Below are 16,656 nucleotides of genomic sequence, written 5' to 3' on the forward strand. Positions count from 1 at the left end.
TCAGGATAAATTCTTTCTTTGCAAATTAACTGCCTCAGTGCTGTCTCGGGCTACAGTACAGCAGGGAGATGAACCCGCTTTCTGTGAAATGTAGTTGTTGTGAAAGGGATGCCTCATTCCTGACAGAACTATATAACAGATCCTGAAGAGTCCGTTCAGTGTGTGCTTTAGTAGAGGGTGTACCCTGAGAAGGATGCAAGAAGTATGAATCAAAAGATTGCATGGGTACTAAATGAAGTGAGAAGGAGAATGAATTCTGCATGGTCTTGGAAATGATGTCAACTGTGGTCAAGAGAAAAAGCATATTAGGAAAAGTCTGTCTTTCAGGAAAAAAACCCAAAATGTATTCTTTATTCATAGGAAAGATTTCAGTCCATCATGTATGTACTAGGCAATAATTTAGGCCAGGACATGGATAAGACAGGTGCCTCTATTTGGAATGGGAACGGATTTTCAGCCTGCAAGAATTTAACCACTTAAGTGGGATTTGGCTCATTCATTCTTTAAAAACTTTTAAACAGCTGGAGCATTCCCACTCATATTTCCACTCCTGCTAAAGATGTCTTTAGAAAGGCAGTGTCCTAAAACACAGTGGTGTGGCATTGGTCAACCTGGAGGAGAAGGGAAGAGCACCGCCATTTCAACAGCAGACATTGCTTGGCAGGGACACCTTGGGATCACGATAAAATCCTGAGCTTTTTTGGCCATGGCTGAGGAATGATTCTAATTGCAGGAGAAAATCAGAAGGTGATGTGATGGCAGATTTGGGAGGGATTGTGATTGTGAATGAGTCTCAATATAATTGGAGTGCTTATTGACCATTTTCCATTTTTCAGCCATAGTGTTACAACGTCATTTGTCCTTAAAGTAGTAGGCTGCCTTCTGTGTAGCTAGCTGTAAATGGTTACTCTGTAAGAGTGCTAGCCCAGTTCAAGTAGGCTTGAATTCCTGGGTCGTGGGCCATGAAATAAATGGGAGATGCTTCTTCCTTCTAACCACCTTTTGGACAGCTGTAATTTTTTTTTGTCCAGGTATTTCCTGATGTTTTAGAGATGTAGCCTCCACAGAAAGGGCAGCTTAAAGGTTAAGATAGTAAAGAGATTAGAGGACAGTTACCCCTTCAACAGAATCCATTTTGGTAAATATAGCTGAAGGGAGCTAGGGAACGTTTTGTGAGACCTCCGTGCTTCCCTTCCGTTCCACATTGCATCTCCCTTCTGGATCACAGCTCCGTGGCTAATCAGACTGTTTGACTTTCCTGTCATCTGATTGGAATGCTGCAGGAGTGTACACTTCAGTCGAGATCCTGCTTGTGTCTAGGCGTCAGGTGAGTTTTGATCGAGCGTGCTCTGAGATTCTGATGCTTGTGACTGCGCAGTCTGTTTTGAACTAGCCCTTTGATAGATTTTCTAACTATGGACTGCCTGAGATATGCCAGCTCACCGTGGTTAAAGACTTTTGAGAGGATTATTAGTGATGGAGCAACTCTGATCAATTAAGTTAGACTTCCTTACTAATGAAAATGGGTGAAGCCCAGCTTAATGTCATCCTTAGAATGAGGTCAGGCAAGTACTTGGACAGAGCAGTGTCCCAGCGAGACAAGAATTCTCCTGTGTGTAGGCATGGCAAGATGGCTATCTTCTAATGGTGTCTGCCAGGAGAGATGGCTTCAAGATGTCAGATGTTAGACTAGATTCAGTGTGTTGATTTTCACATAAAATGCTTATCAGCAATGTTTATTATTTTCAGTGGTAATGGATTTGCTTGCCAGGAGGCCACTGCCTGCAGTATGTGAACTGCCACGTGGACTTCAGGGAGACCAAAGTTTCCTTTCCTTTCCTTAAGGGAAGGCTAGCTCTTGAGACTACGATGGGTGTCTCTGAAGCCTGGAAAGAAATTCCGAAATTTCTGCGACTCATTTACCAACACAGTGCGGAAGTTGCTAATCTCTATCGAAAGAACGTGTGTGAAATTTGGAAATTTCTATGCAAAGTTCACTCTCCATTTTGTGATGTTTTTCTGATAAGAACCCTCTGACATATTTAGTGTTCTTATCTTGACCTCCTCCAACAAGTTTTACAAGTGATTAAGAACAAAATAATTCTCTGAATTTAAACCCCATGACTGAATCTTGTACCTTGCATGATTGCCAGTGTGTGAGAATGGGGAATTAAAACCTCTAGAAAATGAATCATCTGATCCTTTTAACTTCTTTAGAATCCTCCCATTTCAAAGAACCTAAGCAGTTTCTCCTCAGCTGCATGTAGTTTGAAACAGTTGTTCAGTGATACACTATTTTGGCTTACAAGAGGTCTTATTTAAATATTTTATTGCATATATATGTATTATTTGGAATTGTTATGACTGTATTTCTTCATCCCCATTCTGACTCCCTGAGAACCCTAGTCTGTATGTATCGTTAAACTGATCCTGGGAAAAGAAGCAATCCCAGTTTCTAATTAGCAATATTTCATGTAGTGAATTTAAAAAGATGTAGTGACTAGTAGGGGATCAGAATCTGTGCTGACTTACGCTACATGGATTTGGGTTCAATATATTTCCAGTCAGCAGCACACAGATAGACTCTGTATGTGTGTGTATAATTATATACGCGCTTGTGTATAAATCAAAGTATGGATCTCTTTAAAGAGCTTTAATGTTCTCCAGCCTTCACAGTTGTTATACTTTATTGTGGCAGTGGGTGGTTGAATGGGCACAAGCTACTCATGTGTTTTCTCTCAAACAATAACAGAAGGGTCATACTAGCCAGTATAGATCGTGTCTAAAATCTGTGCTAGGCTAGGCTGGTGTGTGCATAGGGCCCAGATGGAACTCTCTGAGAAGTTTTGACTCCAAACAAACACTCACCATATCCCTCCCACGTAAAATATCTGTAAAATTGACTGGCACGTTTGGATGGAGAGAAGTGAAGAAAGTAAAATAGCTACAAGAGTTGTTGGAATGCTTTCTTTTAATGTCCTAAAGTGATACTGCTAATGCAGATTCCAGACTGTAACATGTGGGAGTTTTTGTTTGCTTGGATTTGGCATTGATAGCGCCAGAGACTCCCAGGTTTGGGGAAAAGCTCCCAGATAACATTTCTTCACAGAAATAAGAACCTGCTCTGGGTTCCTTACAACATGAAAGTACAATTCTGTCTCTAGAAACTTTACAATATGAAAGTAACCACATTTTTTTAAAAAAAACCAGAACAGAACCACCGACAAAAAAAAAAAAGAGATTGCGACAGCTAATTTTATAAGGTTGCTAATGAGCAGAGAGAGAGAGTTTTGATTCTGCGGTCCAATGTTTGAACCAGTGCAGTCAGCATAATGCAGGGCGTTTCCCTCCATTCAGTTTGACTTCAGAAGCAGATCATGGTAGTTAAAACTTGAGCATTTTCTTCGTGAATACTGCAGAGTGGAAATGCTTGTGCTCGCAACTGCACAGAACAGGGCACACGGAGGAAGGAACCTCCGTGATGTGCTGGTCCCTGGCTAGGTCAGTACTGAAGGTACGGCAGGGCCCGGGCTGCACTCTGCATTTGGAACTCTCCTTATGCGTGTGGTTTGGATATTACACAGTGGTGGAAATGCAGCTTTTTGGCTTAGCCTATAAAAAGAAAAATCCATATTTTGGCCTTATTCATGGACTTTGGCAGATGCACCCGGGAGGCGGCATGGGCAAGAGATTGTCTCTTGACTTTTCGCTGTTGGAGCTAATGCTGTGGATACTGCAGGGTATTACTGTAATGCACTGAGTGAGAATACGCTGTGAGGACACATTCTTCATGTCAGCACTGACAGAGGCCAGCTGGGGAGGTTTAGAGCAGGGCTGGATTAGATCTCACTACAGCGCAGGTCCCTTCTATATTGGCTAGTTTCATCTCCAATCCCTTTTTGTCTGACTGGCATCGGGGAGCGCTTACACACATTCTGCCGTTTCAGTCCAGCTTTTTTTGTCATTCCTCCCCCCCCATTCACCCCTTTTTTTTTCCCTTTACTGTCACAAATGTCCACAAGGAGTCGGCCATGAAATCTGTGCTGATTGGCGTGATCCTGAAGGGAATTTTTCTGCTAGCAGGTAATGAGATCTATACAGTAATTGTCCTGAATGTTTGCGTGCCTGCCCAGGGCAGGGAGCTGGTTGTGCGATTAGTGGGAGCTGGAGGCATGAGAAGGAACAAGAATTGACTAGAAAGGAAGAATGTTTTGATTTTGAAGACTTAAAGTTTTGTTTTGGAAACTTTAGGGCAAGGAATTTCCTTGTTGCTGCAAGATAAATGCGGGGCTGCCGGCATTCTCCGCCTGCATCTTTGCTACAGTTCTGCCTTGCTCTGTGCAGTGATCAAGCCCGGGGTGTTCCAAGGCAAGCGTCCTTGTTTTGTAGTCAGGTGGACTGTGCGAACACACAGCTGTCTGCTCCTGTGAAACGTTAGCTTTGCTTTTTACCCATGTTTTCACAATTTTCCTTCTTCCTCTAATTATTTAAAACTCCTTTATTGAGCAGCAGTTTTTGTATAACTCGGAGGACAAACCCTTTGCTGGCCTATGCACTTCTCCATCCCCTCCCCCACCGTCTCCTCGAGTAGTAGTGCACGGTGGGAGAGAGGTCAAAGCAGTGTGTTGCCATGGAAATGGCAGTAATTGTGCAAATATAATTGTGTTAGGGTCCGTTTGTTGCAGCTAATTCTCTCCCACCCCCCTCTCTCCCTCCCCTCCTTTTTTCTTTTGATAATACTAATACAAACCCTAATTAGGATGCACCAGGAAAGGGCTGCTAGGAATTCAGCCGTCTTATGGGGGAGGGCAAGCCGGTGCTGGCCGGGAAGCCCCACTGAACTCGCATGTTTCAAGACTGGGCCCATGAACAGTCCTCGTCCTTCAAGTTATTTTGGTATATGATGGCTAAATTAAAATATCTCTCTTTACGTGAGCTTATTCTTTTAACATGTCATGTATCTGTTGAAGTATATGGTTCTGACACTGCGTACAATGAATCTTTACCGATTTCAGGGAATGGCAAGCTGCATGGATTTTAATAACACTTGCATCTATAAAACAAGACTGTTCGCACCACATCGGTAACACTTTAGGTTTGTGTTTGAAAATACTGCAGGCTGTTAAAGCGCAGCGTCTTCTGAGTGTCTGTCTGACCCAGGCCGGGTGGGTTGTTAGCTTGGGACTGTTAGCTCAAACACTACTAAATGAACTGGAATGTTTGAAAATACTTGTCTCTAGATAGCAGCCTTTTAAATAACACTTGTCTGATTTTCAGATAACAAGTTCCACTGATCTGCCTTTGTTAGTCTTTAACTAGATAAGAAACTCATTAAACATTTTAAAATCTCCTAATGATGTAATGAATCAGATTGGCAACATTGCTCGTATTATTGATAGTTCAAATAATAGTGAACATTTGAGCTAGAAAATTTAGAGGGAACAGAGAAGACTACATAAGAGTAACTTGTTTTTGTCAAATGGAATTGTCACCCCCTTTTATTTCTTTTAAATATACCTGAAAAGGAATGCCTAAGCTTCTCTTAGAGAAACAAATTCGTTTTTAACTTCTTCTTAATACCCACTTCGCAGTGAGTTTGCAAAGATGCAACTGTCCAGTCTTGGAGAAGACTGGAGTAATGGATGTACAGGAAATGATCTCTACTTCTGGGTACTGTAATGGCCTACAGCAAAAATCTTATTTTTTCTGAAGCAGGGAAAAGTTCCTTTATTTTTCTGGCATCTCCTTCTTCCTTTACACTCTGTTACCTGCAGCCAAACCCCAAAATTACAGACCCCTCTGCTGCAGTGAAAGTAGCATGTAGGAAGCAACATGCAACAGAAATCTCCTCCTTCTGCCTTATTTTGGTGCAACTGAAGAATTTGACAAACCAGAGATGTTCAAACACAACTGACAAAAACCACTGGCGATAATGGAGGAGGAGAGGGAGCAAGACAGCCAGCTGGTGAAGGGTACGGTCAATATAAGCCATATAAGGAGGCAGTGATGTAGCACCGGGTACCTGTTCAGCAAGGGGTGGCATTGGCTTCCAGGAAAAAATCGCTGTTAGCTAATTTCTAGAGCTCTTGCACAGTCTCCTTTGTTATCGGTTTGTTTTAAAAACTGCTCCAAATTCAATTCTGGCACTGCACTGGCTTCTAGGAGGCCAAGAATACACCAGGTGATGTTTTCGAGGCCTTTTCCTTCTGCTGCTTTAGTCCTGTGAAGGCTGGCTGTTTGCTGGCAGAAACAACGACCACAATAAAGTGTAAAAATGCTTCTGGTTTTGGTTCATCTGGGAAGAGCTGCCCTCCTCTTGCTGCTGCTGAACGTTTCCTTTGCCTGTTTGTAAGCTGTGAGGTTAGACAGCAGTGTGTAAAGGCCTGAAGTGTCAGCTTATTCTTTTCACCCATTTCAAACAAATAATCTAAGGAATCAAACCAGCTGCATCCCATGGGAAAGCTTGGTGTTTAATTAGCCACCAGCCTGGGGTTGTGCACTCACCGTAGGGACTAATTTGCCACCTGGTGTGGAGCCCTCACCCCAGAGGTGTCTGCTGGGAGGCTGGGAACAGCCTGGGCCGGTGCTCCTGCTGCTGGTCAGCAGGCAGAGCCCGCGGCTGAGGAGACGTGGCCAGGCTGGGCGTGCGATACGGGAAAAGGGGGCTCTCCACGCTGCTGCCCAGCCTTCTCAGCAATGCAAAAATTCACAGCATCTCTCCTTTTGTTATCCAAACCAATCCCATCTTCTCCTCATTGCCCCGGTAAATATCGACAGCTCTGATGTGAAATGAGCAGCATCTCAAGGATTTGGGACTATACCAAACCTATCTTTCTGACGCCATTCAACAGCCTCTCCCCTGAAATCTGACTGCAGACTTACCTCTTACAGTTTTGAGAGCCCTCCAACCCTCTGATAACTTGGGAAACCCCTTCCACATAGTTCTATTGCTCTACTGATTTTTCCTAATTCCCATTGAATTCTTCCCATCTTCTCCCAGACTTGGATTCTCCAGGCTCAGAGGTGTCCATTGCACTCTATTTATTCCAACACATTTCCTTGAAGTGTGACCATAGCTTTGTGCTGAAATCTTAGTTCTGTCCTTGCTGCTTCCTCTACGGGGAAGATCACACCCCAGGTTCTGTGGGCTGAGCAAGCCCGGCAGTAATAGCTGGAGAAGAATGGCTGTGCTGAGGTGGTATTAGGAACTCTGAATCTGCCCGTCAGCTGAGTTCTTCTTCAAGGCAGACGTTATTGGCCAAATTCAGTGCTTTTCCACAGGCGCTATGCAGAGCAGCTCTTTTTTAGTTTATGTCAGCAGGGAGCTATGTCCTAGAGGAATCCGAGGCAGTGTTGCCTACAGAACAGCTCTAGAATAGCTGGAAAGTGCAGAATTACCAGAGCCTTCCATTTCTCTTTCAGTGCTTCTCAGAGCTCCGTACGTGTTGTGTCCCTACACTGACACAAGCCGACATTGTGGGGCGGGAAGCTGGTGTTGAGCCTTCGCCTGTCTGCAGAGATAGCACTGGTAACAGCAGCTGAATGCTGCATCTGGAAAGAGTGAAGCAACTTGGTTAGACAGCAGGGTGCTAGACGTTTGTGCAAGACTGCTTGTGAGGCAATGCTGGGGCATGAGGGGGGACAAACCATCCACACATATATTCAAGAAGCCTGTATCTTTGCTAAGATTTTTGTGTTTTTTTTAATCATGCATCAAGTCCAGCTCCAGTGCTCCTAATGCCCCCTCTCCCCTCATCTCTTTCTCTCTGGCAACTCTCTAATCTCTTTGACATGCACATTCTGTCTAGTGGCTTTTCTTTACAAATGTCTTTTGTGTTTTGATTCCCCTCCTTTGTGTGTGAATTCCTTCTTTTTCTTTCTGCTGTCCTCGCTGTGCTTGCTAGCTAGATTCGGCGTGTAATGCTATTAGCTTGGGATAAGCCGTGCTCGGTTTATCTGTGTGACTGTCTCTGAAGATTAGTGAAAACCAGCGTTATGGGTGAGATAAAGTGAACTGGTTCAGAAGGGCTCCTCTGTCAGTCTGGAGATGCTCAGGAGAATGACAGCAGATTTTCATTAACCAGATTTGAGTGTAATGTCTTGTAATTTACTTGAGCCCTGTTGGGACACATGTGCCTCGAGGAGACAGCCGAGCTGCCACGCAGTACACTCTACCCAGTTCACTTCTGCGACACTGGACAGAACTGAAATCAGCTTAGTGCAAGTATGGAAAAGTGCCTGTGGAGCATGTTTTGTTTGTTTGTTTGGTAATGAATTGAGTTTTGAGAGTGTTTTACAACTGGAGGGTCATCTGGGAATTTGAATTTTCTTAACTGAGGCTTTCTAATAACTTCCCTGGCTAGTGATCCATTTTGATGCTGTCTGCAACAACGGTGCCTGGAACATGCTCCAGTCAGGTCTATAGACTTAATTTGAGTTTCAGCGTACCCAGTCCATGTGTGGACGAAGCGTAAAATCCTTGTCTGTGCTGTTGTGTCTGCTTAATATCCTCTGCTTGCTCTCCTTGCATGTTGATCACCTGTGGTGTCTGAGATTGTCTGGGGGGACAGCAGAGCCTGCTGGGTGGGGTCGGCTGCCTGGCTGAACTTCTGTAAATTGCACCTTCTTTGCAGCATCTGGGAGGACAGCACAGAAGTGTTTTTCTTGCTCTTACGTCAGTGGCAGCCCGCTCTGTAGTGAGCGCGGAGCTTCTTGCTGGCAGCTCTTCGTCTTTTGGTGGTGTCCCGAAGAGAATGGCTCGGAGAGCCGCAGTGCTGGGGAGGGCAGCCTGTGCCCGGCAGGCTTGCTCTGGGGAAGGGAGTCACCATCCCCTGCAGTGAGATCCCATTTCTAAATCTCTTTCGCAGGTGTGGAATGTGCTGTTAACATCAATGAGTGTGAGGAGGGTCCCTGCAAGAATGGAGCTGTCTGTGAGGATGGCATTGCTGACTATACCTGCCACTGTGCCCCTAGCCAGGATGGCATTGTATGGGGAGGGAAGAACTGCTCTGTCAAGCTCACTGGGTGCCAGACGCACGACTGCCAAAATGAGGCCTTGTGCATCCCAACCTACCAAGCTGAGAGCCACGGCCACCTGTGCCAGTGCCAGCCTGGTTTCTATGATGCCACATGCTCAACACCAACAACGTTTTCCTTTGCTTCCAGAGGGTATCTCCTCATTGAGCTGCCCACGAACAATCAGAGCAGGAGGGACGTAGCAGGAGATCAGCTTGCCAGCGTGTCCCTCCGGTTCCGAACCACCTTGCCCAGCGCTATCCTTTTTTACCGAGGCCATGAAGCTGAGTACTTGTTCCTGGAGCTCTTTGATGGCATTCTGCATGCAGGACTGAGGAGGGAGGATGTTGAGTACCCACTGCTCCTGGAGGGGCTGAGAGTTGATGATGGCCAGTGGCATAAAGTTGAAGTTGTTCTGCACAGCGCTGTGCAGCTAAAGCTCTGGCATGGCTCTTGTGATGCAGGTGTCTGCCTGCAGAGCTCTCCTGTCCCACATGGCACTGCTGTGACCCCGCGTGCCCTCCTGAACATGTATATTGGAGGTGTGGAGGATCCAATGGCCAACAACACACAGAGCCAGCAAGGCTTTGTCGGCTGCCTGGAAGACTTTCAGGTAGATGCTGAGGCTGTGCTCCCCGTGAATCTGCCCGTGGGCGAGTCCTCCCCGGTGAAGCGGGGCTGTCAGCGGACGGAGTGGTGCCTCTCCCAGCCCTGCTCTCACGGCGGGCTGTGCGTGGACCTTTGGACAACCTTCAGGTGCGACTGCTGGAGGCCTTACGGAGGCCCAGATTGCTCACACGGTAAGTGCCACATGATTTACATCTGCCACTCCTCTGTCAATCAGTGCTTCAAAGATACTAGATAAGCATTGATGCTAGCTCTGGGAGCAGTATATTCTACTGGGCCAGTGAGACAACTAAAGCAAAACCCCCTGTAAATAACATTCTCATTGATTGCTTTTCTGTCGCTTGCTCCTACAGGAATGGTTGTCAGTTTTGTGGTGCAGATATTATTCCTTGTTGAGCCAGAGGCTCTGACTTCAACTTTGTATCAGGTCTATGTGAATGCAGGAGGGCAGGGAAGTTGTTTTACAGTGAAATGTTGATCTGGAGCTTCTGAGTCTCAACTCATGAATAGGAATGTATTGCTTTATAGATAAAACCTAAAGTGTTAAAGGAAGCTCTTTGACAATTTTCAGTTAAAATCATATGTATTTGCATTTTTTTGTTCTTGCAAGGCTTACATTAATATTGTTCCATTTTTTTGTTTCACTCCTGAGCCCTAAACATGGCAAGTACAAAGTTGTTTTGCTGTTTCCAAATTTAGAAATTTTAAAAGCACCTCTGTAGCTTGAAAGTCCTTGAGTACATCTGCTAGGTGGCAAGGACTCTGCTCGACCTGCCCTCTTCTGCTACTTGGGTGCTTGAATTCATGCCCTCCAGAGAAGGGAGGGACACATTCACTTACTTCTTAATTTCACAGACCTGTGTGGGGAGAGAGCATATTTACCCTGATGCATGTTGAAAATGTTGGGAAGAAAGGCCTAGCTCCAGTCATAAGGAGTTGCAGCTTAGAATATCCCAGTGCCAGCTGCATTCCCCTTGTCAGTGAGCTGATGTGCATTTCTTTTCTCTTCCAGAGAGACCAGCAGCAACATTTGGCCTAGAGAATTCCACCAGCTTTGCCTCTTTCACCCTTTCTGATAGCCTTGGTGCAAACTTCAACATCTCCTTTTTCATTCGTACTCGGAAGCCTAACGGTTTGCTATTGCAGATCAGCAACGAAACCGAGCCCTGCCTCACCATATACTTGAAGAATGGCAAGCTGAAGGTAGAGATGATATCTACAGATACTGTGACGTTTCCAGAAAATTTAGTTGATGGGAGAAGACATTTGGTGGCTCTGTCTTTCCAAGAAGGACTTGTTGGTGCTCACCATTCAGACACATTCCTGGAGCTAGGACAGCTTGTAGCAAGACCCCTTTTGGCTGGTTATGAAGTTTATGTTGGTGGACACCCTAACGCAGACAGCACTGATCTGTGGGGAGGCTATTTTAAAGGCTGTTTGCAAGACATCCAGCTGAACAGCCACCAAATACAGTTTTTTCAGGTTGAGAACTACACTCTGCCACAGGAACTCAGTTGGACTCTAAATGGTAGTCTTGTGAATGGTTGCATCTCTGATAACACCTGCAAGGTACGATGTCTCTCGTTTGCCTCTACGTGTGTGCAGTTATTTATTATAGTTCTGTGATTACAGAACAGTTTGACTGTTGCCGATACCGGGAAGATGAGAAGTTTTTTACGTGTTGAAGGACACGTGGTCCCATATGCTCCTACTTCACTCAATACACTACATACAATTTAAGCACCAAGTTTTTTCTAGCTCCCCTGTAGTTTTTGTAGGTTGTAGAACTTGGGCAGTCCTGCTCTTGTGCCGCTCACCTCCATTTTGCGAGCGTCTGCATACGTTCCAGACTCCACCTTCTAACCAGCAGCCTTTCCAGCTTCTCGCTTCGTCCTCTTTCAATTGCACAACCACCTCTTCCCCCCTGAACTCATCAATTCAGCAACAATGGTTCAAGGAACTGTCTCCATGGTGCCCTTAGATCAGAAGCTGTCTCTCCTTTATGCCACACATGAAGGTGGGGAGGCCATACTCCTGAATTTTGCCCTTCTTGTTCCTGGCGCTATAAGGCGTTGTCACGTCTCTGGTATTAGGTGTGTCCTTCTAGTGACAGAACTTTGCGAGGTTCTCAGGAGCATTGCAGCTTGCGTCATCTGTTTCTCACAGTTGCTTTTGTGCTTTGTTCTTTTCCAAATGGATGGAGCTCTGCCTAGCGCGTTTCTGTTGATCAGCAGAGCGCACAGGGAGAGCCAGGGTCTCAGGAATTTTTCGCACAGAGACCCTTGTGCTTTCTTCACTGCTGCTGAGTCACTATTTTAATTACCCTGCTTTCTGGATTCAAATGCTGCTCGTGCTAATCTTTGTCGTCACATTTTCTGCTACAAATTCTTCTTGGATCCAAAGATGAATTACACTGCTCCTCAATTCTGCTGTTTTGTTTTTCAGTCTGAACCATGTCAGAATGGTGGCAGATGCCTTGTCACTTGGAATGATTTCCATTGCAGCTGTCCAGCAAATTTCACTGGGAAATTCTGTGAAGAGAGAGTCTGGTGTGAAAGCGACCCATGTCCTGAAGCTACCACCTGTGTAGATGTTCTAGCAGGATATGTGTGTAAGTACTGTTCCCCACTTATCTGTTGGTAAAATCCTTGGTGCTCACTGTCTGTAGACACTAGCATTCCTAGTTTGCGCTGTAGCAATAAATACGAACACATGCTGCAGAAAGGAAATGGAGTGATGCCCAGGTAGACACTCTTGCAGGCAGCATGCACTGCATGGATTTACAACCAGGTTCTGACAGAGAAAAGCTGGTACTCAAAGATGCTTTCTTCAGTTACTGTGACTTGGCCAGGGAGGAACCTGTCCACTTTTGTGGAGTGATCGCCTACCTTATTGTCACTGCAGCACAAGGAACATCCTGCTTGCTGTAATGTTCAGCCATGTCTAGAGTCTCAGGTTATTTCACCAAGTAGGACCCAATTAAGTAGTGCAAATGTGTCTCAGTTTTCTCCTAAGACAGAACCATGGAGAATGAAGAAAACTAGTTAGCTAGTGATGCCCTGATGTGGAAGGAGTGTTGTCTAGTGGCTAGAAAGCATCCTGGAGCTCAGGCTGTTGGGGTGTTCCCAGCTCTGCTGCTGGCTGCCACAGCAGCTTTGGATGTGTTACTTTCCTGACTGACATTCTAGTTTTTCTAGCAGCAAAAGGAGAACAGTTGTATTTTTGTGCAGTAGTGTGAGACTGATGAGTAAAAATGGCTACACAAGAGCTGGGTATTATCATTAGAGGTGCAGTTGTAAACAGGAAGAGCTTTAAGGGCGCCAGCAGCTAGGCCTGTAATCCTACTCACACTAAGCTTACGTGATTCTTAAGGGAGAGAACCTGCCAGGAGTTTGCCATTGGTCTGTCTCAAACCCGACACCAACTGTCTTTCAAATCCCTTATGCTCTGCCCCTTTATTTATAGGTCTGGCTAATGCAACATTTAATAGTTATGCTGGCATCGAATTTACCACCAATACATCGGTGACTAGAACTCTGAGCAGCCTCCACGTGGATTTCAGAACCAGAGACGAAGATGCTGTTTTGCTTCGGGCTGTAGAAGAAGTGGATTCCCTCCAGATAGCCATTAAGAACTCCTCCCTGCTTGTTGACATCAGGAGTGGGAATAGCATCGAAGGTGTCCGCTTCCTGAGTCAGAAGCCCGTCGCGGACGGTGCCTGGCACACCGTCTCTGTGTCTATGGAAGAGCCATCTGCGCTTTCGTCCAGATGGCTGCTTCGTTTGGACGGGTCTGTTAATATGACTCTGCAGGGAAATGCTGGGAACTTGGACTTCCTAAAGAACAACGCACTGATTGTTCTAGCTGAAAATTTCACTGGCTGCCTAGGGCAAGTGAAGATCGGGGGGATCTACCTGCCGTTCACTGCCCGTCTCTCGTACCCCCAGCCAGAACAGTTCCAGCAGTCCAGCAGAAGCGCCGTCCAGCTGGGCTGCACCGGGGCTGACGTTTGCGCTTCTAGCCCTTGCCTCAACGCCGGCACCTGCAGGGACTTGTTCAACTCCTTCAGCTGTGCCTGCAGAGCTGGCTGGGGGGGGCCGCTGTGCGAGTCTAACATTGATGAGTGCCGGTCGAGCCCGTGTGTTCATGGGGACTGTGTCGACGCAGTGGCAGATTTTCAGTGTGAGTGCTTCCGCGGATTCATTGGGAAGAAGTGTGACATCAACGTCGATGACTGTGTGCGGCACCAGTGCCTAAATGGAGCCACCTGCGTTGATGGGGTTTACGGCTACTCCTGCAAGTGCCCTCCTCAGTATTCGGGACCCCACTGCGAGTAAGTGCCTTGGTTGGTTTGATGCAGGGGTCAGAGGAGCCCCCAGATAAATTGGGCATTTGCTTTGGGAGAACTTTTCATTCCAAGTATCTGGCTGGTAAAGCACCTGAATTCTGCTGTGAATTGGAAGGTGCTGTCCAGGTCCAAATCCTCACTGAAAGGTGCTCAGCCTCATGCAGGATAAGGATCCTTCCTTTTTGTGCAGGTTATCCCCACGCTACATTTCAGAGCTGTTTAAAGTGCAAGCACTGCAGCCTGTTGTCACTTCCCTCTTCATTCCCCACGAAATCCGTCCTCACCAGGATTTGACTCCCCTCTGGCATATTGCTGTATTGATTTACACCAAAACAGAACAAACAAACAAAAAAGGCCCCGCTGGCCTGCGTATGAAACGAAAGGAGCTTCCCAGCCACCGGAGGAGGGGCCAGGCTGTATTCCAAAGTGTCAGGTGTGCTGAATGTCCTGGAGTGATAGACATTGTGCTGGTGAGGACCTTTGATGCTGGGTTTATAGAGATTTCCTGTAGCAGGAGTTCCTAACTGGGATTATTTTTGCTACTAGTGGTACACAACCAGCTTTCAAGCGATACTCAGCCTGCCTGTGAGCAGCGTGCTGCCAGTGCTAGTGAAGGTGCCCATTGCTACTACCTCTGCAAAAACAAGCCTTACCCTGACAAGTATTTTCCTGTAATATTATAAAAATACACATAGGTACTCTGAGACTGATTAACAGCATTCCTTCAGCCATGGGCTTGGTTGTATTTTGTGGCATTGGTCCTAAGACTAAGGGCATTTTTTCTGTGTATTGGTTAAAAAAACATCTATTTGAGTATCCTGCTCCTTACCAAATGTGTACTGGGAGAAGAAAAGTTTCTGTACCCGCCAGCTTACTGCCTGTACTGCTCAGCAGTGCACATTTCGTGATCCCTTCATGGAGCAAAATTTGGTGGGAAATCAGTACGGAGTCAGGAGGAGGGCTGGATTTTTTTTTAAGGTCTATATTTATAGCATTTGTGTTAGTTTGGAAAAAAATCCAGCCTATTTTAGTCACAAAAGTATGCCTCATATTGGTAAAGAAAGTAGGAATCAAAATGTTCCTTAGACTTCCATCTCCGTGCCTGTTCAAATTGAACATCGAGATAAATACTGAAGCGGCTGAGCTTCAGTTAGCAAATCTACCCGGGTCAGATTTCCTATTGCTCTCGCTTCATTCCGGTGTAGACTGCTGTCTGCTGCTCGCACGTCCCTCTCTGTGGCCTGGCTGAGCTGCAGTTGGTATTCCAGCGGCATCCTGCCTCGGTTTCTATTTCCAGCAGCAAGAACAGGCAACTGTGTGAGAAAAGTCCTAGTAGTGCTACAGCTCCTGCATACTCTCTGGGTGTGCTCAAAGTAATAGTCTGGTATTATGGGTGATTTCTGAGACTATTTCCTTCTCCCCTTGTGTCAAACTCCTTACCAGAAACACCAGGGACTGTGCTTATGAATGACCCTCACCAGCCCAGTGCCACTGAGCCCGAGGACAGGTCCCCCTTCCCCAAACCCTGATTGCTTAAAGGCTGTCTCTGGCTTTTCCCAGATGGCCGTTCCCACCTGAGCAGTGTGGGCAGAACTTCACCTGTCTGAACGGCGGCACCTGCGTCCCTGAGAGCTGGGGAGCCAACTGCACTTGCAAGCCAGGATTCACTGGGAGGAAGTAAGTGCTGGTTTTGTGGTGCCTGCGGAGGAGCTGCTGCTCTGATTCTCCCATCAGTGGGACAGCTGAGCAGGCTCAAATGCTTCATCCTCTTCTATATCCTTTTGTCATTAAACAACTGCTCCAAAACTGTAAACCAGCTGTTATTTTTAGGAGAGGCGGGCCTGACATGGTCCTGCTGACAATACCAAGTCTTGCAACATGAGCTGCTTCCAAGCAGTTCTTGTGCCTCGTGAGAATTCATGAACTGTGCTGGAGAGCCAGACTAGCTTCAGTCATGCAGAAATGACAAGAGGAGGATTGGTGTGAAGGGGTAAAACTTTCATGTGGTTGGACCCTGGAGAAAGCACCTGAAAAAAGATGCAACGGGAACTTTTCAAATAAATGAGGCTGCTGTAGGCTCTATGATCTTGTGTCCTATGGCACAAGAGCACGTGAGTAATTTCATGTAATTCTAATACACTTTTCCTTTGCAGTTGTCAAATCAATATAAATGAGTGTGATCCAAACCCTTGCCAGAACGGAGGTACGTGTCAAGACTCTGAGAACAAATACGAGTGTTTGTGCAGTGCCAGCTACACGGGAGAGCGCTGTGACATCAACGTAAGCACTTCCCTTTGCCCACGGAGGCTCCTGCCTGTTCCCACCCCTGCGTTGTGCGGCGCAGCAGACGTAGGCTTAGCAGAGCCCTTGGGTTCCGGGGTGTTAGTGAGGCTGCCTGCGTGTTGCACCGTGCCCTGCGTGTGTCCTGGCACACCAGTAAGCATAGGTGGGAAATCAGTGGCTACCAAAGAAACCCGAAGTGGGACGTTACCTTTTCTTTGCAGCGCTGTTGCATGTTCGTCTCCAGCATGTAAGCAACTGCAGCAGATGCTTCTCAGTGGCTGCATGGCTGCCGTGTGGTCTTCAGGGCTGTCTCCGCAAATTTCCTTTGATTTTACGGCTCCTTGCACAGTAACCAAACTGCTGCAGTTGGACCTGTAGAAAGG

General features: G+C 46.3%; 1 protein-coding gene across 11 annotated transcripts in view; it reads left to right on the forward strand.

Moving 5' to 3' along the window:
* The window catches only part of CRB2 (crumbs cell polarity complex component 2), a 76,827-nt gene that overhangs the window by 53,627 nt on the left and 6,544 nt on the right, over positions 1-16,656 (forward strand). For all 11 annotated transcript variants that reach the window (XM_075439170.1, XM_075439171.1, XM_075439164.1 and 8 more), the window contains 6 exons: positions 8,868-9,815; positions 10,655-11,211; positions 12,088-12,253; positions 13,108-13,975; positions 15,551-15,667; positions 16,144-16,270. In XM_075439170.1, coding sequence (XP_075295285.1) covers positions 8,868-9,815; positions 10,655-11,211; positions 12,088-12,253; positions 13,108-13,975; positions 15,551-15,667; positions 16,144-16,270 — 2,783 coding nt within the window. The remainder of the gene's footprint in view (positions 1-8,867; positions 9,816-10,654; positions 11,212-12,087; positions 12,254-13,107; positions 13,976-15,550; positions 15,668-16,143; positions 16,271-16,656) is intronic.

The sequence above is a fragment of the Opisthocomus hoazin genome, chromosome 19 (genome assembly GCF_030867145.1).
Source record: "Opisthocomus hoazin isolate bOpiHoa1 chromosome 19, bOpiHoa1.hap1, whole genome shotgun sequence".
Lineage (NCBI taxonomy): Eukaryota > Metazoa > Chordata > Aves > Opisthocomiformes > Opisthocomidae > Opisthocomus > Opisthocomus hoazin.